We start from the raw sequence: 27,541 nt of genomic DNA on the forward strand, positions 1-27,541 counted from the left end.
TTGTTTTTATACCCTTTTTAACTATATGGTATACTAATTTATCACTTTCATTATTCCAAAATTTGTAAACCTTTTCTTAATTAAAAAAAGTGTTAAAAAATATTTATTATAAACATGATTAAAAAGAAAATAAAAACAAAATGAATAGAAAACATTTAATCAGAAACAGATTACAGTCAACAAGATTTGTGTTCAATTGTTTTCAGAGTTGAATTTAAGTTGTAGAATGTTTGAATATTATTTGAATTTTATTTTTACAAGCTAATTCCTTAGAAAAATTCATTCTCTACCTGTATTGGGAACAGCAAGTATGTGACTAAATTATCAAAGCGCTGTAACATGAAAAAATAAAATGTATATATATATATATATATATATAGTTGCTGTATTATACAGTTGTAAACAGCTATAAAGGGATTTCCCTCTTACCTGTGATATAAAAAATCCTCTTAAAACCACTCCCAAATAAATGGAACCGATTATATACAAACAAGTGGGAGAACAATAAGGCGAGTTCAAAAAAGGAACATAATGTGCAGAACAAATCTGGAATTTTAAAATAATAATAAGCAATAGAATGACAAGGCATAAAAGTATGTAACCGTTTTTAAATCTACATACTTTTAAAGTATTATTAAAATTTTATTATTATTATTGCAATTAGCTTAAATTAATACATTTAGCGAACGTTTAAGGGTTTAGTTTGTTTATTTTGGCTATCAATAATGGATTGTCAAAAATAAAAAAATATATACCTTCAAGAAAGAGAAGTAACCTTTCTCTTTATGTCCTCTTAAATAGATGAAGTGGGTTAGATGCTGACTGAGATCGTAGCGCCCGTAGTCGAGCTGCAGCTTCGTCTACGGCAGCAGTGTACATCAGAGCTTCTACATCAAGAATGAGAGAAACGTTGGAGGAAGGAGAGCTTTTTAAAATCTTTAATTATTATTTATCACTATTATTCTTCTGCCCTCTGACGGGCTAAAATAAAAGAATAATTACTTTTAATCCGATTTGAATTTTAATTTATTGGTTTTTTTTTTCACAGTGTTATGTCAAAAAAGAGATGTTTAATTTTTCCATTATTTGTGACTTTTAAAGTCAACAATAAAAAAAGGGTTAATGAGTTTTGGTTTTTTCTTTTTGATTTGGTATGTATTTTTACAAAAATTAAATATTCAATTAAAATGTGTATATATTTTTTCTTTTTAACATTTACTTTCTAAAACGACAAATATTTTTGTAGAAGACAAGTTTCTTAAAATATTACTGGGTGTTTGAGTGGGGTGATTTATATGTAATCCTGAATGGCAATTATGAATGAAAAAGTTTAAACATGTCTTATATCTGTTTTTCAATAATAAGAATTGCCTCTGAAAATATATCTAGTCAGCGAGTGCTTTTATTTTAATAAAATTTAATAATGTAATTTACATTTACAACCAGTTTCTGGAATGTGTGTGTAAGCGACAAAAATATACCAGTATCAAGATTAAAAAGTGAAGTTGCATAAAACACAGCAATCAATAAAAATATTATAAACAGACTTTATGCGGCGTTCCGAGGGTTGTACATAATACTGGAGAAAATGGAATGATTTTAATAACCGAGATATTAGTAATGGAACGACATAAATAATCGAAAGATTTATTTGAAATATGAATATTAGTAATCTTTTTTCACGAGTACAAACACTGAACAATTATTATTTTGTGTATTACACTTTGATAGCTCTTAGTAATAGATCATTTCATAAGTTATGACTGTCTACTGGTTACTGGCGCCGCAATTCATCTCTCCCTAAAAATTATATTCTACAATGCAGTGGTTTTATTTGAATTATAATCTCATTCTCAATCGCTAATATTTTGATATCTTTGTTTTTTGTTTATAAATCTTGTGCTAATTCGTGTGGTGTTATTTGTTACTTCCTTCTTTTTCCTGTTTAGTCTCTGGGAATTACAGTTCAGGTATTACTTCAGAGGATGAATGAGGATGATAAGTATGAGTGAAAATGAAGTGTAGTCTTATTCAGTCTCACCTTACCGGTAGTAAGGGGGCTTGAGTGCTCAGTGATACAGATTAGGTGGACCGAAGGTGCAACCATATCGGAGAGGTATCTGTTGAGAGCCATACTAAGGAGTGATTTCTGAAAGAGGGCAGCAGCTCTTTCAGTATTTGTTAAGGGTGTAGGTCAGGAGGATTTAAATGACCATTACAACATTATTTAGCCTTCCGAGTACTGCGCAGATGAAAGCAATGGAAGACTACAACTGCTTTTTTTCCAAGAAAATGTAGCTCTCTGAATTGAATGATTTCAATATTATAGGAACAATTTGATTAGACAGGATTGGAAAAGCACGTCTGAAAGATTTAAAAAACATACAAGGGGATTTTATCATAATTCAAAGTGAAAGGAGTCGTGCAACATTACTGAAGTGACATGATAACAGCCAAGTTGCTACGGCTACAAATGTGACCGATGAAGACATTTTACTAATTCATGGTTTTTGTCAGAGATACAGTGAAAAGGAAAAGAAAATTTATGTTTCAGGAGAAGTAGACAGTTTTGATAAACAAAGAGGCTTATATCATATAAAAATTCATTCAAGAAAGTGGTACCAGGCAACTTTTAGATTCTGCTTGAATGGAGTTATTATGAACATGTGGTTTCTTTACCCAAAAGTACACAATTCTATCCCCCTTTTGGAATTCACCAGACACATTACATTATATCTTCTTGCTGCTGCTGATATGGAAAAATGCCATAATGTGAAACCAAAAAACATATCCTCAGTACCAAAAGAAACTCGATTTGACTGTATAAATCATCATGTCAATAAGGAAACTACTCAGCAATGTTCCAGTTCTTGTGGAAAATGTACAAAATTACACTGCATAGAATGTTGGTTTGCATCCTGAAACTTGTTTTGTGAAATACCACATGAATTAAAAACAAAGACTTATAATTTAAAAAAATATTTTGTACAGTTATTTATTGTTTTATTTTTATGTAATTGTAGTTGTTAGCCTCCTCTATGAATCATGAGACCTTGCCATTGGTGAGGGGGCTTGAGTGCTCAGTGATACAGAGTAGCTGGACCGAAGGTGCAACCCTATCGGAGAGGTATCTGTTGAGAGCCAGACTAAGGAATGATTCCTGAAAGAGGCAGCAGCTCTTTCAGTAGTTGTTAGGGGCATGAGTCAGGATGACTTAAATGGCCATATCAACATCACTCAGTCCTCTGAGTACTGCGCAGCTGAAAGCAATGGAAAACTACAGCTGCTTTTTTTCCAAGAAAATGTAGCTCTCTGCATTTTCATATAGCAATGATGAAGCAGTCTTCCTTGGTAAAATATTCCGGAGGTAAACTAGTCCCTCGTTCTGATCTCCGGGTGGGCACACTACTATGGAAGGGGTCACCAGAAAATTAAAAAATAACATTCTACGAGTCGGAGCATTATATGTTAGAAGTCTAAGCAAGGTTGGTAGGTTAGAAAATTTAAAGAGGGAAATGGATAGGATAAATGTAGATGTAGTAGGAATTAGCTAGGTTCGTCGTACGACTTTTGGTCAGGTAATTTTAGAATAATTAATTCAGCTTCAAATAATAGGCAGGCAGGAGTAGGTTTCGTAATGAACACAAAGATAGGGATAAGAGTAAAGTATTTCAAAATGCATAGCGATAGAAATATTGTAATAAGGATAAAATCAAAACCTTAACCGACAATGATTGTTAACATCTATATGCCTACAAGTGCCCATGATGATTATGAGGTAGAGCGTGTATACAAAGAAATTGACGAAACAATTAAACATATAAAAGGGGATGAAAAATTAATAATAGTTGGAGATTGGAATGCAAGCATTGGAATAGGTAAGGATGGAAATAAAGTGGGAGAATACTGGCTGGGCAAAAGGAATGAAAGAGGGGAATGACTTATAGTGTTTTACACGATGTATAATTTAGTAATTGCCAACACCCAATTTAAAAATCATAATAGAAGAATATACACTTGGAAAAAGCCAGGCGATACTGCAAGGTATCAGATTATATCATGGTTAAGCAAACATTTAGAAATCAACTCGTTGACTGCAAAACTTACCCTGGAGCAGACATTGATAGCGACCACATTTTTGGTGATAATGAAATGTAGATTGGGGTTTAAAAACCTGAAGAAAAGGTGTCAGATGAATCTGTGGAATTTAGAGAAGCTTGAGGAAGAGGAGGTAAAGAAGATTTTTGAGGAGGTCATCGCAAGAGGTCTGTGTAAAAAAAAAAGGTAGAAAATGTAGAAGTAGAATGGTAGAATGTTAAAAAGGAAATTATTAAATCAGCAGAAGCGAACTTAGGGGGAACAAAGAGAACTGGTAGAAAACCTTGGGTTGGAGAGAATATATTGCAGCTGATGGATGAACATAGAAAGTATAAGAATGCTAGTGATGAAGAAAGTAAAAGGAACTATCGACAATTAAGAAATGCTATAAACAGGAAGTGCAAACTAGCGAAAGAAGAGTGGATTAAAGAAAAGTGTTCAGAAGTGGAAAGAGAAATGAACATTGGTAAAATAGACGGAGCATACAGGAAAGTTAAGGAAAATTTTGGGGTACATAAATTAAAATCTAATAATGTGTTAAACAAAGGTGGTACACCAATATATAATACGAAAGGTAAAGTCGATAGATGGGTGGAATATATTGAAGATTTATATGGAGGAAATGAATTAGAAAATGGTGTTATAGAGGAAGAAGAGGAAGTTGAAGAGGATGAAATGGGAGAAACAATTTTGAGATCTGAATTTAAGAGAGCATTAAAAGATTTAAATGGCAGAAAGGCTCCTGGAATAGACGGAATACCTGTAGAATTACTGCGCAGTGCAGGTTATGAAGTGATTGATAGATTATAGAAACTGGTGTGTAATATTTATGAAAAAGGGGAAGTTCCGTCAGACTTCAAAAAGAGTGTTATAGTCATGGTACCAAAGAAAGCAGGAGCAGATAATTGTGAAGAATACAGAACAATTAGCTTAACTAGTCATGCATCAAAAATCTTAACTAGAATTCTGTACAGAAGAATTGAGAGGAGAGTAGATGAAGTGTTAGGAGATGACCAATTTGGTTTCAGGAAAACTATAGGGACAACAAAGGCAATTATAGGGGTCAGATTAATAGTAAATACTCTGTAATCCTCATTTTAGTAGTAATAGAAGGAAGATTAAAGAAAAACAAACCTTGGCAATACTTGGCATTTATAGACCTAGAAAAGGCATTCGATAATGTAGGCTGGAATAAAATGTTCAGCATTTTACAAAAATTATGGTTCAAATACAGGAACATTTACAGAACATATAACATTTACAGGAACCAAACTCCAACAGTAATAATTAAAGAACATATGAAAGAAGCTGTAATAAAAAAAGGGAGTCCAACAAGGATGTTCCCTATGCCTGTTACTTTATAATCTTTACATAGAACTAGCAGTTAATGATGTTAAAGAACAATTTAAATCCGGAGTAGCAATGCAAGGTGAAAAGATAAAGATGCTATGATTTGCTGATGATATAGTAATTCTAGCCGAGAGTAAAAACGATTTAGAAGGAACAATGAACGGCATGGATATACTCCTACGCCAAAACTACCTCATGAAAATAAACAAGAACAAAACGAAAGTAATGAAACTTAGTAGAAATAACGAGGATGGACTAATGTAAAAATAGGAATAGAAACTTTTATGGAGATAGAAGAATTTTGTTATTTGGGAAGTATAATTATTTAAGATGGACGAAGCAACAGCGATATAAAATGCTGAATATATAAGCGAAACGAGCCTTCTGTCAGAAGTATAACTTGTTTACATCGAAATTTAAATTAAACATCAGGAAAAGATTTTTGAAAGTATATGTTTGGAGCGTAGTTTTATATTGAAGTGAAACTTGGACGATCGGAGTGCCTAAGAAGAAAAGATAAGAAGATTTTCAAATGTGGTACTATAGGAGAATGTTAAAAATCAGATGGGTGGATAAAGTGACAAATGAAGAGGTGTTGCGACAAATCGTTGAAGAAAGAAACATTTGGAAAAATATAATTAAAAGAAGAGACAGACTTATAGGACACGTATTAAGACATGCTGGAATAGTCGCTTTTATATTGTAGGGACAGGTAGAAGGGAAAAATTATGCAGATAGGCAACGTTTGGAATATGTAAAACAAATTGTTAGGGATGTAGGATGTAGGGGATATACCGAAATGAAACAACTAGCACTAGAATGGGTATCTTGGAGAGCTGCACCAAACAAGTCAAATGACCGAAGACAAAAAAGAAAATAGTCTCAGTTCGACCATTCCTGAGATGTGTGGTTAATTGAAACCCAACCACCAAAGAACACCGGCATTCACAATCTAGTGTTCAAATCAGAGTAAATGTAACTTCCTTTACTAGGACTTGAAGGCTGGAACTCTCAACTTCCAAATCAGCTGATCAAGGTTCACCACTAGACCAACTCGGTGGGTCAAATTTGTTACTGTTCCAGTCAGTGTTAAATAATAGCGTTTTTGAGTTTTGTTTCTTTAGTTTTTGGATTAAGATTAGAGAATTTTTTTCGTTTATTTTAATATTATAAGAGTTATTAATTGAAATTTACTCGTTTAGATACTGTTTCGTTAAACTTTAGTTTTATTGAGTTTCATTTTTCTTGTTTATAATTTAGCAGTTAGAAACTTTTATATTTAGTTGCATTTATAGAGTAGAAATATGAAATCAGTGAGGAAAGCATCAATTGCGAGAACGTAATTCAAAAGTTGGTAATTTGAAATATCTCGAGGTATTTCAGTAATCGAATTGCTACTACTTTTTCATTCGAGGGATAACGTTTACATACATCGTTTAATTGACGGTTATGATACAACATTTGAAAATAATAATTTAGTATTACTATAATAATATATTGAATATTGAACCTTCTTTGAATAGCCAGGAGGTAAGTTAATCTTACTTATTCTCTGTGAAATAATGGGACCGAGTCAAATTATGGAAATAGGCAGGTTTACTTCTGCTTGTGTTTTTGCAGTTGAAATCATAACCTACATATAAATTACATTTTTTATTGCAATTTGGTGAACTGGTTCTGATTGTTCAATTCTCTGTAAGATAGTTGTAGAAGGTTCTTGTAAACTTTCTATTAGATGAGATAATCTCTTATTTTTCTGTTAAATATTTAACCTTTTCCCAATGGGTTCTGTGTACCACACAAAATATATGCAGTGTGGCATTACCAGAAACACTGTTATAAATTTAGATGAATTTTAAATTGCTTGCTTCTCCAAAAAATTAGTAATGTGTTTATTAATGGTTGATAATTACGTATGAGAGGCTGCAGTTTTACAAGTTTTCTCATCACATGTTATATTGGATTAATGAAAAGTGTGTTAAAAACGTAGTATGCTTGTGTTAAAAACACAGTATAACATTGAAATGCCATATCATGTGATGCTGGCATGTTTTAACGCTGGCATTTATCACTCCAGAATGGTTGTGTGAGGAAGTTGTAACTAGGATCAGGTTAGAACACCTACTTTTGAACTTGCATATTTCTAATAGCTCATGGAAAATTGCTTATTTTATGTTACTGGTCTTACTCTTTGATTATTGTTTTTCAACTGTAAATTTTTTGATTCTGTAATAATTAACTTATTTTCTTCTTTACAACTAAATTGCTTTCTATTAATACTTACAAAACATGTAGTAATCCTTGTTTACTTAAGCATCATAGTCTATATACCCAGTGAAAACTTTTCTTTTGCCAAAAAATTTATTTTTTTGGTAATAAAAAACAATGACCTCTACTTATTGTCAATTCATGTATATATTTTTTTGAGATTTAGAAATTCAGTTATCATTTAGTTACACCATAAAACTCTGGTTTTCATATGGTGTTTGTTATAAACATATATTATTTTTAGAGTAAGTCTTTTCCATACATAACCGACACAGGTTAGCGGTTTGGAACGTGCTCTGATCCATAACATGTTTTGAATTCTTTGACATTATATTTATATTGAAGCTATTAACTTCATCAGATGTTACATTTCAGTAACGTTTCATTAACCACGCTTATTTTAAGTTTCACTAATATAATAAAATAATATTCTTAATTTATATTTTTTGCAGAGTATGGATGTACAAACTGGTAATTCATTTTTGGAAGAAGATCCATTATCCTTGCCTATTAAGAAAGAAAACATACATGAAATAGGGCAAATAGAATATTTGTTTGTACCTCTTTTCAAGACAGATGATAATGATGAACTTAGAATTATTAAACAAGTATGTTATTTTCTACTTTATCTTGGTTTAAGTTAAAAATATAAAACCTAGTTATTGCAAGAATTTTCGATTATTCTATTCATCAGGATATTTTTATTTACTGTTTATGGCATGTTATGTATGACATGAAACTTTGTGATTTGTAGTGTAAAAAAACAGTTAATGGAGTAAAGGGAGATAAACAGCTTATTGAATATATTGCTACTAACATTTTACAATAGATACAACATTTTTTACTGCAATATGTATGTGTACAGTTTTTGCAAAGTGAAAGAAGTGTATATTATTCACGTGTAATAACTATATTAATATATTTGAAAATAGTAATATTGTAATTTCTATAAATACCTCTTAATAATTATATAAAATGAGTCGTCAGGAGGTAAGTAAACCTTATGTACTTTTTGTGAAATAATGGAACCTCATCCGGGACTGAGTCAGACTCGCCCTTTTAGCTAACAGGAAATTATTCAACAACAGACAGATATTCAGATTGATTTTAAAGGCGAAATAGTTTGAAGTATTCCAGATTAAACATATTTATAAAAATAGGCAGGTTTCCATCTGCTTGTGTTTTATCAATTGAAATCATATTCTACGTATAAATTACATTTTTGAATAAATTTTGTGTACTGGTTCTGGTTGTACAATTCTCTGTAAGTTAGTTGTAGACAGTTCTTGTAAACGTTCTATAAGATGAAATAATCTTTTATTTTTCTGTTAAATTTTTAACCTTTTAGAGTGGATTCTGTGTAACTCAATACATATGCAGTCTGGCATTGCCAGAAAGAGTGTTATAAATTTTGATGTTTAGTTAACTGCTTATTTGTTATGAAATTTTTGTGTGAAAAATCTGTAATGTGTTTATTAATGGTTGAGAATGGTGTATTGGTTTGCTCTGCATTTCACCTGCCACCACCCCATTCAATCACCCTAAAGCATAAGACCAAATGTCTGTGCCACAAATTGCTACCGAGCCTCGAAAAATTTAGTGACCAGTTTCCTAACTAGCTCCTACAGCTAATTTAAAAGTGTGAGCAGAATAACCATGGTGCCATACACCACTTGTTTGCGTGGTCCACCACCCACTTGTCATATATCACTAAAATAAGTTGGTGCACCCTATCAACTACTAAAACATATATGACTATCAATAATTAAATTTATCTCATCAAAGGCAGCAATTTGCTGCCACGCCTAGGCCGCTGAATGCCAGCAAGTACCTGTCCACCGTTAAAGTGCTTGGAGCATTAATCTGGCTGGTAACCAGCCATATCCCTTTGTTAGCTTTCTACAGCAGCGCAGTAGGAGTCTTTTCCCTTAGGTAAACTACTGATGTTGGTTGAACAAAGCAGCCACATCAAGGAACTGCCATATAGTCTGACAATGTGGCCATCGCCACATTGACTCCTCGCTGCTTGTGAGTGTCCAATTTTCCTGTTGACCTCTAAGTTCCAGAGTGGCCTAAGTTCTGGCTCCCCCAAGAGCTGGGCAGTTGAACATCATGTGTTTGTTCAACTAGACCTCCCCGCAGAGGCCCAGCCCATCAAGTGCCAGGTGAAACTGAAACAAATATTGGTTTAAATTTACATGGTTGGAGAGCACTCTGACTCCTGTTGCTCATAAAAATGAGGGAGTGGCATATCATCATCCAGATACTGTAACTATATAAGGATCTTCATCTTCCCTTAGTCATGGTGTGCCATTCTTGCTTCCATGCTCTCATCTCAAGGCAGATATGTTTCCTCTGTAGGCGGGAGATGGGGCAACTGTTTGAAATTTAGAACTGATGCATTGAGATCACCGTTCTGCTTTGATACAGGCCCGGCTTGAAACGGTATCTCAGATACCTCAGCCTCCCTGCCTCTTCACATCTCCACATGGCAGCTCGAACTTTCATTACTACATTGATTGTTAGAGCCTTTCCCAATACAGTGGAAGCCTTGTAGGAGATTGTTTTAAAAACACCAGTGCATACAATTAAGGCTCTGAGCTGGGCACTCCTTAAATTTTGAATAAGTGCTCGATTGTACATGGCGTACCGAGGTGTCTTTGAATGTATGACCTCTTGGCGTCCATTTTGGCGCATAGTTTGGAAAGAAATCGATCACTTATTAAAATGTTAAGGAGTGCCTGCTTAAGAGGTGATACATTCCAAGACACCTCAATACACCATGTACAAATGACAGCTTGTAATTCTTTCAAGCAATCTTCCTATGTTTGTGCATCATCAGAGACAGTGTCTACCACTACTTGCCTAATGTGGTTGCTAAATAACAATTTTTCATCAAACAAAATAACAAGAAACTTATGAACTCAAAACTCAGCTGTTTGTCCATCCAGCCCTCTGTCGTTGACAAAGCCGCCAAAACTCATCTTCTAGCTGCAGTGATGATACCATGAATGCACAGGAGACAGTCATCAGTGAAAGCCTGGGCCATGAGCCTTCGTGGAAATATCAGTCCCAAAAATTCATTGAATACCAAATTCTACAGCAAGAGACCAATAATGGAGCCCTGTGGGTTTCCCCTGATGATGCATTTTCCACAACTATGTGCGCGTCCTTAAACAGAGCTGTGTGATCAAACAAGTGGTCACATACTATGGCCTGCAGGACTACGGGAACATTCCGACATTCCAACTCATAGACGACTGAACTCCAACACAAGAAAGGAAATGCTGCCTCTATGTCAATAAAAATTGGCAAAACATATTTACAGTTTACCCTTTCCACCTTGGCAAGGGAACAGATGATAGAAAATATCCGGGTCAAGTTGGTCAATCCCTGTTGCCTTTCTCAGTGCCTTTCAAGAAACCACTTGGTCTACATCTACAGGTTCCACAGCCGATATGCCAGGGAATGGTGTCACCCGCCCTAACACCGACTTCTACTTCATCCTCCGAAGCATTTGGAAACAGAGTATCCAAGAATGTTTGGTAAATCACCATAGATGTAACGTGTGGTCATGACCACCGAACCCGCATTGAACACTGGACATCACATGCAATGGGTTTTGACCGGTAACATGGCTTCACGGGATGCCATGTGTTGCACTGCAACTCATGCATGGAATCTTGCCAAAACTTGTGTTTGGGTTCCTTGATGGCATGAATGTACTCACTACGGAAGTACTGGTAGATCCGCAGACTCAGCACTAGTGTTGTCAGTGATAATCTTCGTTAGGGGACAACGCTGGTATCTTCTCCTAGCGGAGCAGATACTTGCCTGCATCATGCTAAGTTCAGAGGGTCCACTTTTTCCAAGTCTCCACCTTTGTGTAACAGACGGCTCCCCGGAAGCGAAGGTCATGACAGCTCCAGACACTTGCAGATTAGCACTCTGGCTACTACACAAGGTTTTCATGTGGTGTTCATTATAAACATATTATTTTTATAGTAAGTTTTCCCATCCATAACCGACACAGGTTGGTTGTTTGGAACACGCACTGATTGATCCATAACATGTTTTGAATTCTTTGAAATTATATTTAGATCCAAGCTATTAACTTAATCATATGCTACATTTCAGTAATATTTCATTAACCACGTATATTTTAAGTTCCACTAATATAATAAAATATATTTTTTTACTTTATATTTTTTGCAGAATATGGATGTACAAACTGGGAATTCATTTTTGGAAGAAGATCCATTGTCCTTACCTATTAAAAAAGAAAACATCCATGAAACAGAGCAAGGAGAATATTTGGTTCTACCTCATACCAAAACAGATGATGAGCTGACAATATTTAAACAAGTAAGCTATTTTATATTTATCATGGTTTAAGTTAAATATTTAAAACAGTTATTATAAGAATTCGTAATTTTTCTATTCATCAAGATATTTGTATTTACTGTTTATGACCCACATATCATTTAGCATTCATGTCAGACATGACATGTTTTGATTTATAGTGTAAAAAACAGTTTATAATGGAGTATAAGGAGGTAAACAGCTTTGATGAACAGATTGTTCCTAACATTTTACAGTAAATAAACATTTCTTACAACAATATGTAACAAAGAGAATACGATGAGTTGATGACTCAAGCTATAAACAAAGCTGCCTAAGCATTATTCATTTTATACCCTGATTTAACATTGTTTTTGAAGGTAGTACTAAAACAGCCCAAAGCTTTCCTTGCTTTTATGAAGCATGTTTCAGTTACGAGGAAGCTTGTTATAGTTTTCGATAATCCTCATTCTAGGTTACTTCATTTTTGTGTTCAAAAAAGATTGTTTTTTTGTTTTTTTTTTTATGGTTACACCAGAGACCTGTGTCTTTTGCCAAAACATGGAGATTGTGCTTAGGTACAAACATTATTTTATTGGTATAATTAATGCCAATGCCTACAATATATTTGTGTTCTGATGCTATAAAGTCTGATAATATACTGAATGGAGCCTGTTGCATACTATTATCGAAGCACTCACACAGATGAGTTATTTCAGTGAAAATCAATTATTCTACGACAGTAAGAAAAATAGATGTTTTTGAGGTCTTGAATTCTGTATAGCATTGCAATAAATGAATGGAGGCCCTCTTAAACTGATGAGGCTTTTTTCTTCTTTACATGTGAAAACGGTAGGGACTTTCTCCTCTTGAATAGTCGTATAAATGTTAATAGGCCTATAGGTACAACAATGTAAAAAAGAGTAGCAGAAAGTTCAATAGAAGGAAATTCTTGTATATGATTTAAGTGTTAGGGCAGACAGACCAGATAGTGAATTCAGTTCAGTTGTAATGTTTTTTAATTGACTTCCTTTTATTGATTTACAAAACGCTTTTAACAGCGTCCCCTGGCCGGGGGTATTGGAGGCCCTGACAAGCCAGAGATAAGTGAGTACTTAACAGTTATTTGCACAGAAGGAATCTAAAGATAGCCATAGAAATGAGAGTTGAGAATTCCACATGTTTGCGGAGTACCTCAGGATTGGTACTGGGTTCCATACTATGGGACCTGGTTTTCAATGGACTTCTGCGACTGGATCTCCCTGGGAACTCAACCATGGTGGCTTATGCAGACGATCTGGCCCTGCTTGTCGCGATACACAATGATTTGGAATTGCAGTGAACTGCGACAGAACCTCTCAAGCGAATTAGCGAGTGGCTTAAGAATCACGGTTTGAAGCTGGCATCACAGAAAACCAGCATGGGTGGTGTTGATTGGGTGGGGTGTGTGGAAAATCCATGATATTAACATCTATGTGGAAGACCCGAAGGTATCCCTTGACTGATCATGCCAAGTATTTAGGGGTCTGGATCGCAAGGTCCAGACTCTTCAACAATCACATCACAGAATCCATGAGAAAAACAGAAATGGCGATTGATGCTCTCTGTAGACTAATGGGCACCACCTGGGGACCCAGAACAAGCAAGTGAAAGCTAATAATAACTGCCGCCATGTTGATTCTCTTTTATACCATACCTGCCTGGGCTGAGGCATTCAAGATAAAATAAAATGTGGCACAGATGGCCTCTCGACAACAGAGGACTATGATTTAAATCATAGATGCATATAAAACCGTTTCGAGAGAAGCAACTGAGATGTAGGCCCATCCATCCGGGGGCCTACGAGCTAACACGGATCTACAGGAATATGATCAAGTTAGAGGCAAATCTGTTACATATGAGCGATTGGCAGGCCAAATGGGATGTTACTCCTAAGGGAGCATGGATGAAGTGGCTTATCCCTAGTTTAGAGCAATGGCTCAGCAGAAAGCGTGGCAAGGTGGTTTTCACCCCTTGCAGTTCATGACGGTGCATGGAGGGTTTGGGAGTTAGTTATCTTCATAGATTTGGAATCAGAGGCACCTCTTTATGCATATCCTACAAGGTGGAAGATACTCCATGTCACACTTTTTTTCTATTGCCCAAGGTTAGATGAAGTTCAGAGTTGACTCAAGACTGGGCTGAATAAGTCCTGATAACATAGTGATCCATATGCTCACTGGACCTAATGAATGAGACTCAAAAAGATACGTTGTTGAGTTTATCAAGGATAAGGGAGCAAAGCATCACTAATGTAGCTCGGACAAGACGGGAATAGAGAACAGGTCTTCTTGATGATGGCTGGGGAGTGGAGTGTGCCGCTTTCCTTGTAGTGTGCTTCACTTCGCTGGCTGAACAATAGAAAAACACCTCTGCTGTGGTGAAGAGCGAGACTGGAGAGCGAAGGGATGATGAAGCCATCTGCTAAGTCGTCGTTCCTTTGTGCTTGCGCAGATGGGCAGCGATGATGCTGATGCACAGGGACTCCAGATTCCTGGAGCTTGAAGGCATTCCTCGGCTCCGAGTAATGCGGGCTGCAGCTCTAGCCCCGGGGGCAGGGAATTGGTGAGGTGTTTATGTTTAGTCAGTAGGGCGGAGGTCCACATACGCTCTGTAATAATATCTAGCAGAACCTGTTGCGAGTTCAACACTGCCCCTTTTGGGGTGTACGTAAATGATATTCCCATTCAACATAAAAAAAAAAAAAAAAAATATATATATATATATATATATATATTCGATTTTAGCATATTCATTACCGTTTGTATTATTGGTTAACTTTTTCTTTCTTTTATGTATATTTTGTACATAATATTAATATTTTTTTTAGTAAATATATATTTTTTTTTAATATTAATGTATTTAATATTAAGTCATTTTTTAAATTTATATTATTGTATTTTAAATATTTTAATGTTCTATAAATTAATGAATTTAAATGTAGCAATTTTATGATTCCAAGGATGAAATGAGTTATTATGGATTATTGTGTTTTGTTTGTTAGGTTTCCTATGAATGTCAATATCTAATTTGTTATTATATATTTTTTTTTTAATTCTTAGGTTCAAAAAACGTATGCTATTGTTGGTTTCTTGAGTAAACTCAAATTTGATGTTATCTAAAGATTTCATTTCATTGATTATTTTGTTTTCTTCATCATTGTATTGTTGATTACATATAATTAATATATCGTATATATATATCTCGTATGTAATAAAATTTAATGTTTTTTTAAAAATATTATGTAAATTGTTACTTTCTAACTCGTTGAAAATGTTAGCTAATATGGATGAGAGTGGTGAACCCATACTGAGACCTTACTCTTGTTGATGTTTATTATTGAATTCGAAGTACTTATTTGATGCATAATTTTAGTAATTTTATTATTTTGTGTACTATGTTGTTTATTTTTAATTTTTGTTAATTTTTGTATTATTAATTATATCAATTGTTTTATTGGTATCGATATTAGTGCACATATCTTTTATATCTAATGTTATGAGTTTAGTTGTGTTGTTTATGTTAATTTTATTAATTAAATCTACTAATTCATATGCATTTTTTAAATTATATCTATTATCGATTATGATATATTCTTTTAAAGTGTTTGATAAAATTTTACTTAGTTGATAAGTGGGTGAATAAAATTTATTAGAGGTCTCATTGGCATATCTATTTTATGAATTTCGGGTAGTGGTTTTAAAATAGGGGCTTTAGTATTAGTTAATTTAAAGCTTTGCTTAGTGTATTCATCTTTGAAAATGTATTTACAATTTTAATGTTGTGAATAATATCTTTTTTAATTTTATTTGTAAGATCCTTAATTTCAATTTTTTAATATGAAAAATAAATTAAAAGAAAATAATCTTTTATAGTCAGATATGACCAAACTAAAACTCCTGTTATAATCAATAATAATAATAAACAAATTGAAAACACTAACAAATTAATAAAAAATAAGTTCAACGAAATTAACGATCCTAGAGATAAATAACATAATTATTTGAAATTTTATTGCAGCATGCTTTTCTCATGGCACTCATTTTTCTGTATCAGATTGGATTAAAAAAAATTAAAATTCATTGTTTCATATTTTCATGTTCAATTTATATATTGAATTTTCAGTATGTAATTCTTTCGTTATTAATTTGACTCACACATCCACTACCAAACCTGTTTTCTTTTTTTCATTTCATTTAATTTTTCCAGTGGATTAAAATTTAATAAAAATTATAAACTGATCTTATTACTCTTCTCTGTGTTTGATTTTTTTAGAAGAGATGTAATGACCAATATCTTAATCTGGAGATGAGTTTGAAAAATATCTACACTTATTGGTAGATTTCTATTTGCAGTTATTATTGTCAGAACTAAACTACAGTAATTTTTTTTTATATTTGTTTTTTTTTTATTTGCCATTATAAAATTGTCTATTATCAGCCCAGTTTTAGTTTCTGTACTATGTAGTACATAGTTTGGTGATTGTTACATTTAGTTCCTTATTTTTTAACTGCTTATACTAAAGAAATTTTTATTTTTACTGCTTAGAAACATACTGTGCTTGCTTAAATGTGAAGATAAGATATTTAATATCAGAGTATAAGTTGTCAATTTGTAGTTGGCGTTATTAAAAATAACAAAGTTTTCAAATAGATTTTTAACTTAACGTTAATTTTTTTAGGATCTTAGTGAAGAAGCTGTCGATGATGTGGAGGAAAGAAGTACTGAAAGTAGATTGCAGGCATCAAAATGTGTGGTTTGCAATAAAATAAAATATAACTGTATTTGTGATAATGTCATCGGCAAAGAATATGATATCAACAGTTTTTCTTATAAAGAAAAATGCTTGCAAATTACAGAAAAAACAGTAAAAGAAAGGAAAATCATATCTTCTCATCTTCCTATTCACACATATGTTTTTTGTCAGGAGTCTTCCACTCAGAGATCTACTTTAAGAGATCTACTTGTTAAAAAAAACTTTACATGTAATTTTTGTAAAAAAACGTTTAGTGAACACAATAGTTTAAAAAGACATCTCTCTATTCATACTGGTGAGAAAAAATTCACTTGTAATATTTGTAAAAAAACTTTTAGACATAGCAGTAGTTTAAAAACACATCTCTCTATTCATACTGGTGAGAAGAAATTCACTTGTAATTTTTGTAAAAAAACTTTTATTCAGAGCAGTAATTTAAAAACACATCTTTCTATTCATACTGGTGAGAAGAAATTCACTTGTAACATTTGTAAAAAAACTTTTAGACATAGCGGTAGTTTAAAAACACATCTCTCTATTCATGCTGGTGAGAAGAAATTCACTTGTAATTTTTGTAAAAAAACATTTAATCGAAGTAGTAATCTAAAAGTACATCTTTCTATTCATACTGCTGAGAAGAAATTCACTTGTAATTTTTGTAAAAAAACTTTTAGACATATTAGTAGTTTAAAAAGACACCTCTCTATTCATACTGGTGAGAAGAAGTTCACTTGTAGTTTTTGTAAAAAAACTTTTAGAGATAGCAGTAGTTTAAAAAAACATCTCTCTATTCATACTGGTGAGAAGAAATTCACTTGTAATTTTTGTAAAAAAACATTTAATGAAAGTGGTAATTTAAAAGTACATCTTTCAATTCATACTGCTGAGAAGAAATTCACTTGTAATTTTTGTAAAAAAACTTTTAGACATATTAGTAGTTTAAAAAGACACCTCTCTATTCATACTGGTGAGAAGAAGTTCACTTGTAGTTTTTGTAAAAAAACTTTTAGACATAGCAGTAGTTTAAAAACACATCTCTCTATTCATACTGGTTAGAAAAATTTCACATGTAATTTTTATGTAAAAACTTTTACACAAAAGTTAAACAACGTTGACAGAGTGGTATAAATTATCTCTATTTACTATAGGATCTCTGCTGTTGTAGCCATTTTTTTTTTTTACATTGTATTTACACTATTATTACAACTAATTATTTTACACATAAGATCAATGATTTATATAATGTACATATAATTCTATTAATAAAAAAAAGTTATATATTAAATGATTCATATTTCCTTTATTTCAGGTTGTCTAAAAAATATGGTGCCATTGTAGGCCAAAATTGTGAATACATTTACAGTTATTGAAAATTAACAATTTGACACCACGTGCAATATTTTTTTTTGATAAATTTGTACAATTTTTTCATCAACACTATAAACGCTACACTATAGAACTTCTATGGTGTCTGTTCACATGGTTCTTACAGGCCTTTTTGAAACTAATCTAACACCATTCACATCGTTTCTTTTGAATTGCTAGGTGCAAAAACTTAATTGTCATCAGTATAGGTCTGAGTCTGTCATACTGCTTGGCAGCAGCAGCAGCATGTGTTGCACAGTGCCGTTCAAGTCTCGCTAAACACACAGCATAATCTTCCTGGTCATCAGTGTGGGCTTTGTCACAGACTATGGAGTTTCTCTTCACTTCAATCGCAATCTTTTCACACATTGTTTTCTTAGGTTATCCACTTTTCATCACTGATGATCATCTGGCTCTAGAAATGGTTCAATTTCGTTGTGTTTCAGTAGAGGTTCAGAGAATATATCGATCAAGTAAAGTTTTCTAAGTCCGATCATGTGGCACCCAAACGTCGAGCTTAAATAAAATTGTAAATTGTAAAGTTTTGTGGAACGTCTACTCATCTACACAAACACAATACCTTACGTCCAAGTATAAGAATTCCAACATTTTTTCCATGTCGACTATCTTCAATTGCCAGCTGGCAAACGACGTTCAGCCTAACACACTACAATTCATATATCCTGAGATTTGGGATACTAAACTATGTAGTACGCAAAATGTTCAGTACTTTTTAGACTACCCCTTATTAATCTGTAACAAACTAAAACTAAAAGTTTAAGACTCTGTTAGAAAGATTTTCATTAAGTTAAGAGTAAATTAGATGTAATTGATAAAAATATTAAAAACTGTATGCACATATATCTATAAATATAAAATAACATGCGAGTCATTTATAATTACCATCCAAAAATTACTAAAAGATTAATTGATGGAAATTTATTTACATGTTTTTCTTACAGTGTAAGTGAGCACTAATAAAGAATTCTTTGAAATTCCGAGTTTAAGGGTTCAAATTGAGTATCAATGAAATTTACTATTTTTTTAATTTCTCAGTTACAAATGAAGATATCTGCTTGATTTTTTATGTGTGTGTAATCCTCATATGAACATTAAAAGCAGTGTACAGCGTGGCAGCTTAACAAATACAGCCATTGCCACTCTTATTGTATGTGCAACGCGATTGACTGCACTAACCTCGACTAAAAAACATAAAAACTTGCTTGACTAAAAAACATAAAATTTAATTAATTGTCCGCGATGAGAAACACAAGTAACCATGATGCGTGGGCGAAGATGTGACAGTGATGACACCCAGCAACTGTTACTAACAGTTGATAAATTTTATGCACAATGAAAAAAATACCAAGCCTGACTAGGATTTGAAATTAGAACCTACTCAATGAATTTCAGAGATGTTAGCACTCCACCATGGAGATCGACTTCATTATAATAACAACAATACTGTAATAATGATAGTATAAATATAGTTATAAACATGTCAGTTCCGATCCAAAAAAGTTGAAGCACAAACTATCTGTAACAACAGATAAAATAAAAATTGTACATGTAATTTTTAAGTTTAATATTTCAATTTATTCATTTATTATACATTTGAAATCATTGAAGCAGTTTTACATCTCATCTAATTCCATTTCAAAATTTTTTCTATATCTGCTTGAAAATAAATATTGGTCTGTTTAGTTTGTTAGATATGCATATCAAATAACAGAAATGAATTGTTTAAAATTTTTATAAAAATTTTTGAAGCGGTTCTGTAGTTAAAGAACTTAAAAATTTTACGCAAGAGACCCCCATCATTTGTAACTATAATTTTTCCTGTCATGTTTGAATAAAGTTTTTAAAAAAATAGTTTTAACTAAATAAATTAAATTTTTTTAAACGGTTCAAATGTAAAAAAAAAAGTCTTTACTACAACTAACTTTCCGCTGATTTCAAAAAATCTGCACAGAGTTGGTTAACTTACCTGGTAAAGCCTGTAAAATTCTGCCTACCGAGATTATTGTTCTCAAAAGACTTACTATTCAGAAGAAAATTATGCGGAACATTAGAGTAAGTAAAATAATTATTCTACACTAATATTTTAAAATACAGAACACATGGTCTACCGTAACCTTTTGCACCTTTGACCGACTGTAACAAAGAATGAAATGGTATCAGTAACCGATATCCAGATTTTCAAAAACTTTTTTCAGATAATTTACAAAAAATCAATTAATTTATTCTGAAGATATCTTTAAAAAAATAGGCTTATTACCCTTCCCCTTCCCAAAATGAAATTTCAAAAATCCATAACCAAAGTGACATACTCAAATATTTGAATTGTCAAATTAGTATAAGAATGTGACTGGATCTAGAAACTAGAAAAAAATTTTAAACAGGATTTTCATCAGATACCACTTTGTTTGTATTTAAATAAAGCCAAACATCGTCAGAAAGCATCTTACTATCAGGACATTAAATTATTTTTTTAAATTTACCTACCCTTCATGTAAATGTTGAGTACAAATTCTTTGTCCTCTTCATCTTGTAAGAGTACCGTGAATTTATTTTTGTTTTGGGCTGAGCATGAGTCCGAGAACAGCCGTAAATTTAAATTTGTATAATTTTTTTATTTATCTTCAAGAACTTGGAAAAAATGTGACAGCGAAGAACATACCATTTGGGCCTCTGCTTGACTCTGTTTCAAGCACGTTATAAATAAAGTTATCATCAGGTTTCTCGTTCGCTTCAGATAAAATCACAAACGTCAGTATATAAATTCAGACTTGTCTAGCGTAGAAAACATCAGTAATATTCAACTTAGGGAGATTTAGGTTTTGCATCATGGCGAAACAAACTGTAACAATTTCATTCTCATTTGGTTTTAAAAGCTCAAAAAAGGTTTTAGCTTTCATCTTGTAAACCTTTAATGAATTAAAGTTTTATTTAATTTTTATCACATTTTTGTAAGTATATTTTGGTTTTAATTTCTGTACAGAATGAGAAATTATTTTGACGGGGATATCCTAACCCCAAATTGAATTTTTGTACGAATACGTATACTGTAATACTTTGAAAATGAAGCTAAAAGCTTACTTAATTTTTAAGCTTTCTAATAAAATTCATTTTTTAATATGTTCAGAACTAATAAGAAACAGAATACAACTGCAAGTACTTCATATATATATATATATATATATATATATATATATACATACAGGTGATTCAAAGAAACGGGAAATTTTGAAAGTTGTGTTGGTAGCCGTGGGCGATTGGTACCACTTGATAAGTGGCGCCAGCCTCTCTAACCTAACCTGCCATTTAGTTGTCATGGATCCTTGGAGTGGTGCGCAACGTGCATTTGCTATCAAAGCGTTTTACAAAAATAATGACAGTATGGAAAGAGTGCGTAGTGAATTTCGCCGTCATTTTAATCTGGTAAGGCACGGCAGTGTTCCATCAGCACATGCAATTAAAACATGGATATCTAATTTTGAGGAAACTGGTCTGGCAATGAAAAAGAAACCTCCAGGCCGTGAGCGAACCGTCCGTGCACTCCAGAATGTTCAAGCTGTCACACGAAGTCCACATCGGTCAATCCGTCGTCTCTCACCATCTTTACAATCGCATAGTCAAGTGTTCGAAGAATGTTAGTGAAGGACTTGCAATTCCATCCATACAAGCTGCAGATCGTCCAGGAACTGAAACCGAACGATGCAGTTGTGCGAGCACAATTCTGTAATGTAATGCTTCAGAAGATAAATGATAACGAAGAGTTTGTTCACGAACTATAGATGTCAGACGAACCGCATTTCCACCTCAGTGGATTTGTTAACAAGCAAAATTTCAGATACTGGACACAAGAAAATCCTACGCAGCTACACCAGCGTCCGTTGCACAGCCAGAAAGTGACCGTGTGGTGTGCTATGTCACCTTACGGTGTTATAGGCCCTTATTTTTTTTTTGAGGATGACAACGGTCTTGCGATTACAGTGACGTCGGCTCGTTACGTAGCCGTGCTTGTTGAAACCTTTGTTGTGGAACAACAAAAGAGATTTCCACCGATTCTTAACACAGCCAGGTTTCAACAAGACGGAGCAACGTCACATACTGCACGAATTTCGATGGCAGCTGTACGCCGATTGTTTGGACAATGTGTCATTTCACGAAATGGTGACATTAGATGGCCTCCCAGATAGATCGCCTGATCTCTCAGCTTGCGATTACTTTTTGTGGGGTCACCTTAAAAGCAAAGTGTTCCACAGTAGACCTGCAGGTCTTCTCGGATCTTTATCCGAGAAGCAATTGCGGAAATTCCAGTTGAGATGTTACGTCAAACCATGAACAATTTAACGAAGAGACTTCGTTAGTGTTTACGTAGAAGAGGAGGTCACCTGCAAGATATCATCTTTAAAAAATAAACGAAAATGTATGTATCCTAAAATGGCAACATTTGTACAATTACATGAAATAAAATTCATTTCCTAAAAAAAGTTTTTCATTAACGTTATTTAATTTCCCGTTACTTTGAATCACCTTTATATATATCAAGAAGTATGTGAACAGCTAATTCCAGGAAGTAGTGAACCTTGAATAAAAATCATATGACTCAATATAATTTACTGAATTTTATTTTTGATTTCAATGTTATAAAATTTATGAAGTAAACACTTCAAAAATTTATCACAAAGTTTATTAAAATAAAAAAATTCAATAATAATAATTATGATGATAATAAATATATGTTATATTATGGCACTGAAAAGGAAACAGTTAATTTTGTCTCAAATTGAAAAAAGTACATTTAACCAAAAATTCCCCTTTATTTTTGGGTGGAAATAGTTCCTTTTGGACAAAAATCGCAATTTTCAAACGCGATTTTCTTAGCATATAGTCAATTATGCATTAAAATAACGTTATCATTGTATTCTACACACTGAAAAACATATAAAACCATGCGTAACCCAATTTTTGAAATTTGAGAGATAATACGTTTTGAATTGTAACCCCACAATCATAACAGTTGTTTGATCACATGGTATTGAGTAGCTTTTCAAATGTTACCTAGACTATATTTATTATACGGAATCTGAAGAAGATCAGTAATCTGTTGATTGAGATATTGCAGCCAAACTTTTTTAACACATATAAAAGCAATCCTTTACAAACTGTAAAGGATTGCAAACTGTTTTTCTATATTCTAATGTGCTGTTATTTTGTGTTTTTCTTCATTAAAAACAGCCGAATAGATTGATTAACTTTTCGCTCTTAAAATGTTAAAATTCTAGATCTAATTTCTGTGTTTATGTGTAATCATTTTAAATCACAGGTAATTAAATAACATTTAATACTAAATAATAATTTTTAAAATATTTTTTCGTAGGCTGATTTATGCGTGATAGTTTGTATCGAATACGAATAAATAATGAATAACAGTACTTCATGAATGGGAATTGTAGATGCACTAAATAGATTATCCATGTTCGAATTATACCTCTGATCATCGCTGTATTGTAACTGTGTTTTGTTACTGTTCATTTTATTTTTTTATCCAGTTAACTGAAATCGCGTTATTAGTTAATCGCATCCATTATGAATAAGATAGTTTTAAGCCGGCTGCTTCAACGCACAATGCCGTTAATATGTGGATAGGTCGGTGTGCTCTAATGAGTTTCTAACTCGGAAGAGTCATTTATATTGTGTGCTGCTGTCCTTCGTAGAATAGCCTGCTGGCGTTAGTACCCGTGTAGTTTTAAATAAGTGGAATAAACTAAAGTATCTTGGGGTATCTTAATGAAGTTACAATATTTACATGCTAAATAAATATCATTTAATAATTTTGTATTTAAAAAAATACACTATTTAAATAACGTTATAAGGAAATCTATTCGTTATTTTTTTTTATTACTGAATTGTAACATCAAATTACAATATGAGTATGATACCTGCAACAGCTGAAACATAAATTTATTTATTAATAAATTGTACTTAAAAACTTATTAAACAAAATATTAATAACTCAAACATTACACCGCAGTAGTGAGTCTATTGAGCGGTACTATACGGAAGTGAAAAAATACACCTTACCGATCTGGAACCGTTAAAAAAATAGATTGAGAACAACCCTTGACCGTAAGAAAACAACAGAATAGAGACTAAAATCGATCCGAAAACTGTATTAAGATATCGACTATTTAACTGTACGAATATACCAAGAACATCTATTTTCGAAAAATACATAAGAAGAAGCGAGAAGAAGGAGGGGACTGAAATTCCTGGGCCCTGTGTACAGAAATGATGAACAAAGATTAAGTTACCAAATATTCATTAAAATCTGGGAACAAAAGAGTAATCACGGTTACCTACAACACCAATGCCAAGCGGGATATGAATGAAAGCAGCGCTTGCCTCCTCATAATGATTTATGACCGCCTTCCACATTCAAAAAATCAGGATATGTTGTCAGACCAAAGAAACAGCGGAAGCTGCCATCCGACAACAAGGAAACTAGGAAGAGAGGAGTTAGTAAGTTCCCTTATTTCACAGATGGCTGCATCAAAAAGTAGGAGCTCCTGAAGAAATCCATTGGTAACTCAGATGCGTCGGACACGTTACGACCGGCACGAATACTTTACACGTACGTGCAGATGGCTTTCACCAGACTCCCTTGGCTTCGATACCTTTTTGATGAGATCAGATGAAGCCGCGTCAAGTCTTCTGGAAGCCTGGTTCCTCGCTGGCGAAGCAATCGGGACCTCACTGCATCGCTCTATTTATACTTCGTAGACTCCAAGAGAGCTGGAAACTGGGCGTCAGGGAGGTTTATAAGAAGCTTTTCACGATCATGGATACTTCGTTTACGGCCATGTTCGTTGTTGGAATCTCAGTCGAAGATCAAGTTTTTGATCGTCGCCTCATAGAATACTTGGTGATACCTATTGGACAGAAAGTTTGCGATATTTTGGAGAGGCTGGACACAGACAGTCCGAAAATATTCGGAGGAACTGCCGTGCAAGACGCCGCGAGGACTGTGGTTATCAAGTCTAACGGGAATATCACCACCGAGCTCGTTATTCAGTTAAGCAGGACAACCTCAGTAAGAAGATGAAATACATCCTACTTATTTTTAGGAGGAACGACGAAATTTAGACCCGCGTCAAAAGCGCATGAAATTCTCCAAGTCGCTTTGCGAGATGATAAAGAAAAATGGCCATGTAAGATGAGAAAATAAAAGTATACACGATATGCATACATTTTGTTATGAAGTTAAAGAAACTACAATATTTTTATGGAGCTCAACATTAAGGTTATTTTAATGTTACTACTGCATTATACTCATTGTTATTTTTATTTCTATTTTATTTATTTTTACGTTAATGTTTTTCTGATGAATATTTCAATGCCGTAAATGCAGAATAATATACATCCCTGTGCAATACATTACTAGATAATCACGTAAAAAAATTAAACAGAAAATATATCGTAGAAACTTGATACGTTACTTTTTCTAATTAATTAAAGAAATAACTCTTCTTTCTCTTACCTTCAATAAAAAATTTGAATCCAATCCGTATAATCCAGCTGGTTCCAATTTTAATGGTTTCATTGTGGCAATTAAAAACATCTTTATGCTCTGTTTAAACCATAACGGTTTATTTTGCCATGAACATAGTGCTATGGAATTCCATAAATCCTCACTCTTGGATTGTTGAAAAAAAAAATTAATTACAGATTAAATCTCCAATATTACATAATATTATATAATGTTACATTGCACTATAAGAGTACAATTCTAATAGAAATTTATTACTTTTACTCATTAGGCAGTCCTAAAAAAAAATCTTTAAACACGTGTCCAATGAGAACATTTATTCCAGGGATCACCAGTTGTGTAGATCCCCAAATCCTCAATATGCATTGAGTGGAAATCAGATGTACACCTGCAGAACTCAAAGTAAGGAAAAAGGGACCTAAGTAAAGAAAAAAGAAGCTAGTAAGAAAAAAACTCCGTATGAGATTACTTTAGTTATACCAACAGCAGTTTCAAGGCCTGTACCAAGTAATTTCCAATTATCCACCAAATCGAACAGTTTATCGGGTTAAAAATACAGTAATAATTTGGGTTGATTATGTTTAATTTAATGAAAAAATAGAACCTTTAATAATAAAATCATTTTTTCATTTGTTAAAAACCTAGCTCGTAAGATCCTCAGGGTTCATAATCGGCCAGGTTTCTGGCGTTTCAGCCGGAAACCGATAGGAATATATTCCAGTTGTATGCTTAATATTTGGCCTATGAAACGCTTGATTTTTAGATTCCTATTAGTTACAACTATGGAATGCTACATGTTATCACGTAGCAAATAGAAGACACATTTAATCATATCTTTGCTATATTCTCGATCAACATTATCTCATGCTAAGGGAAGTTCTTTGCCATCTTCGTTAAATAGAATATATTGTTGCACATCAACCCAAATCCAGACTTGTTCCTAAAACCAAACCCTTTCACTGTGTTTCATGTTTCATCTCAGAGGTAAAACTTTCTAGATATTTATATGTATAGTACCCTTTAGAAACAAATCAATAGATTATTCTTATCTTTCCGTAATACTTCCTGTAATAATTTCGAATCATCCCTCATATACTCTTGCAAAGCTTCCTATGGTCTTCATCCATTTTTCAGCTTGACTACATTTCTTTCAGTTTCCTCGCATTCAAAGCCTCATTATTTATCTAAGCCAACTTAAACAGTTTGAATTATATCCATTCATGTTTTTGTACTTCTTCTACTTTACTATATATATTTTTCATTCCTTCTTTATGTTACCAATCAGCTGTCTGGATTTTTCCTTCATCTTTTACTACGGTCAAAATTCGAATATAATATTCCTCGTATAAAACATACTTATATTTTTTTTGTATATCACCACCAAAGAAAATATATTGTTTTAATTTTGGATTTTTCCTGACAATCTCCATATTTATTTTTTAATCTTTTCCGTCCGAAATATAGAATATATTTTTTATTATTACACTAATTAAAATCACATTCATTTTACTTACTTTCGTTTCAATTTGTGAAGAGCAAAAAATTACCATTAAAGATTTTGTTAAAATAAAAAAAAAAAAACAAAAAAAAACGGTTTTTAATCATTGTAAAGTATATTTAATATTTTGTTTTCAATTATTTCTCATTTATACAACAAAAGTCTTCCTTACCTTATTAATTAGTAGTTGTCCTACGATACAAAACATTCCATAGCAGATTAGTGTTGTTAAATAAGCTATAATATGTTTTCCTTTGTTCGAAACTTCATT

The 27,541-nt window shown here is 32.9% G+C and overlaps 1 protein-coding gene across 1 annotated transcript in view; it reads left to right on the plus strand.

The window, feature by feature from the left end:
• Positions 1-18,063, plus strand: part of LOC142333160 (uncharacterized) — a 35,963-nt gene extending 17,900 nt beyond the window's left edge. The window contains exons 4-6 of the mRNA XM_075380105.1: positions 8,169-8,324; positions 11,932-12,081; positions 16,778-18,063. Coding sequence (XP_075236220.1) covers positions 8,169-8,324; positions 11,932-12,081; positions 16,778-17,908 — 1,437 coding nt within the window. The 3' untranslated portion in view covers positions 17,909-18,063. The remainder of the gene's footprint in view (positions 1-8,168; positions 8,325-11,931; positions 12,082-16,777) is intronic.
• The last annotated feature ends 9,478 nt before the right edge of the window (positions 18,064-27,541 follow it).

The sequence above is a fragment of the Lycorma delicatula genome, chromosome 12 (genome assembly GCF_047948215.1).
Source record: "Lycorma delicatula isolate Av1 chromosome 12, ASM4794821v1, whole genome shotgun sequence".
NCBI classification, from domain to species: domain Eukaryota; kingdom Metazoa; phylum Arthropoda; class Insecta; order Hemiptera; family Fulgoridae; genus Lycorma; species Lycorma delicatula.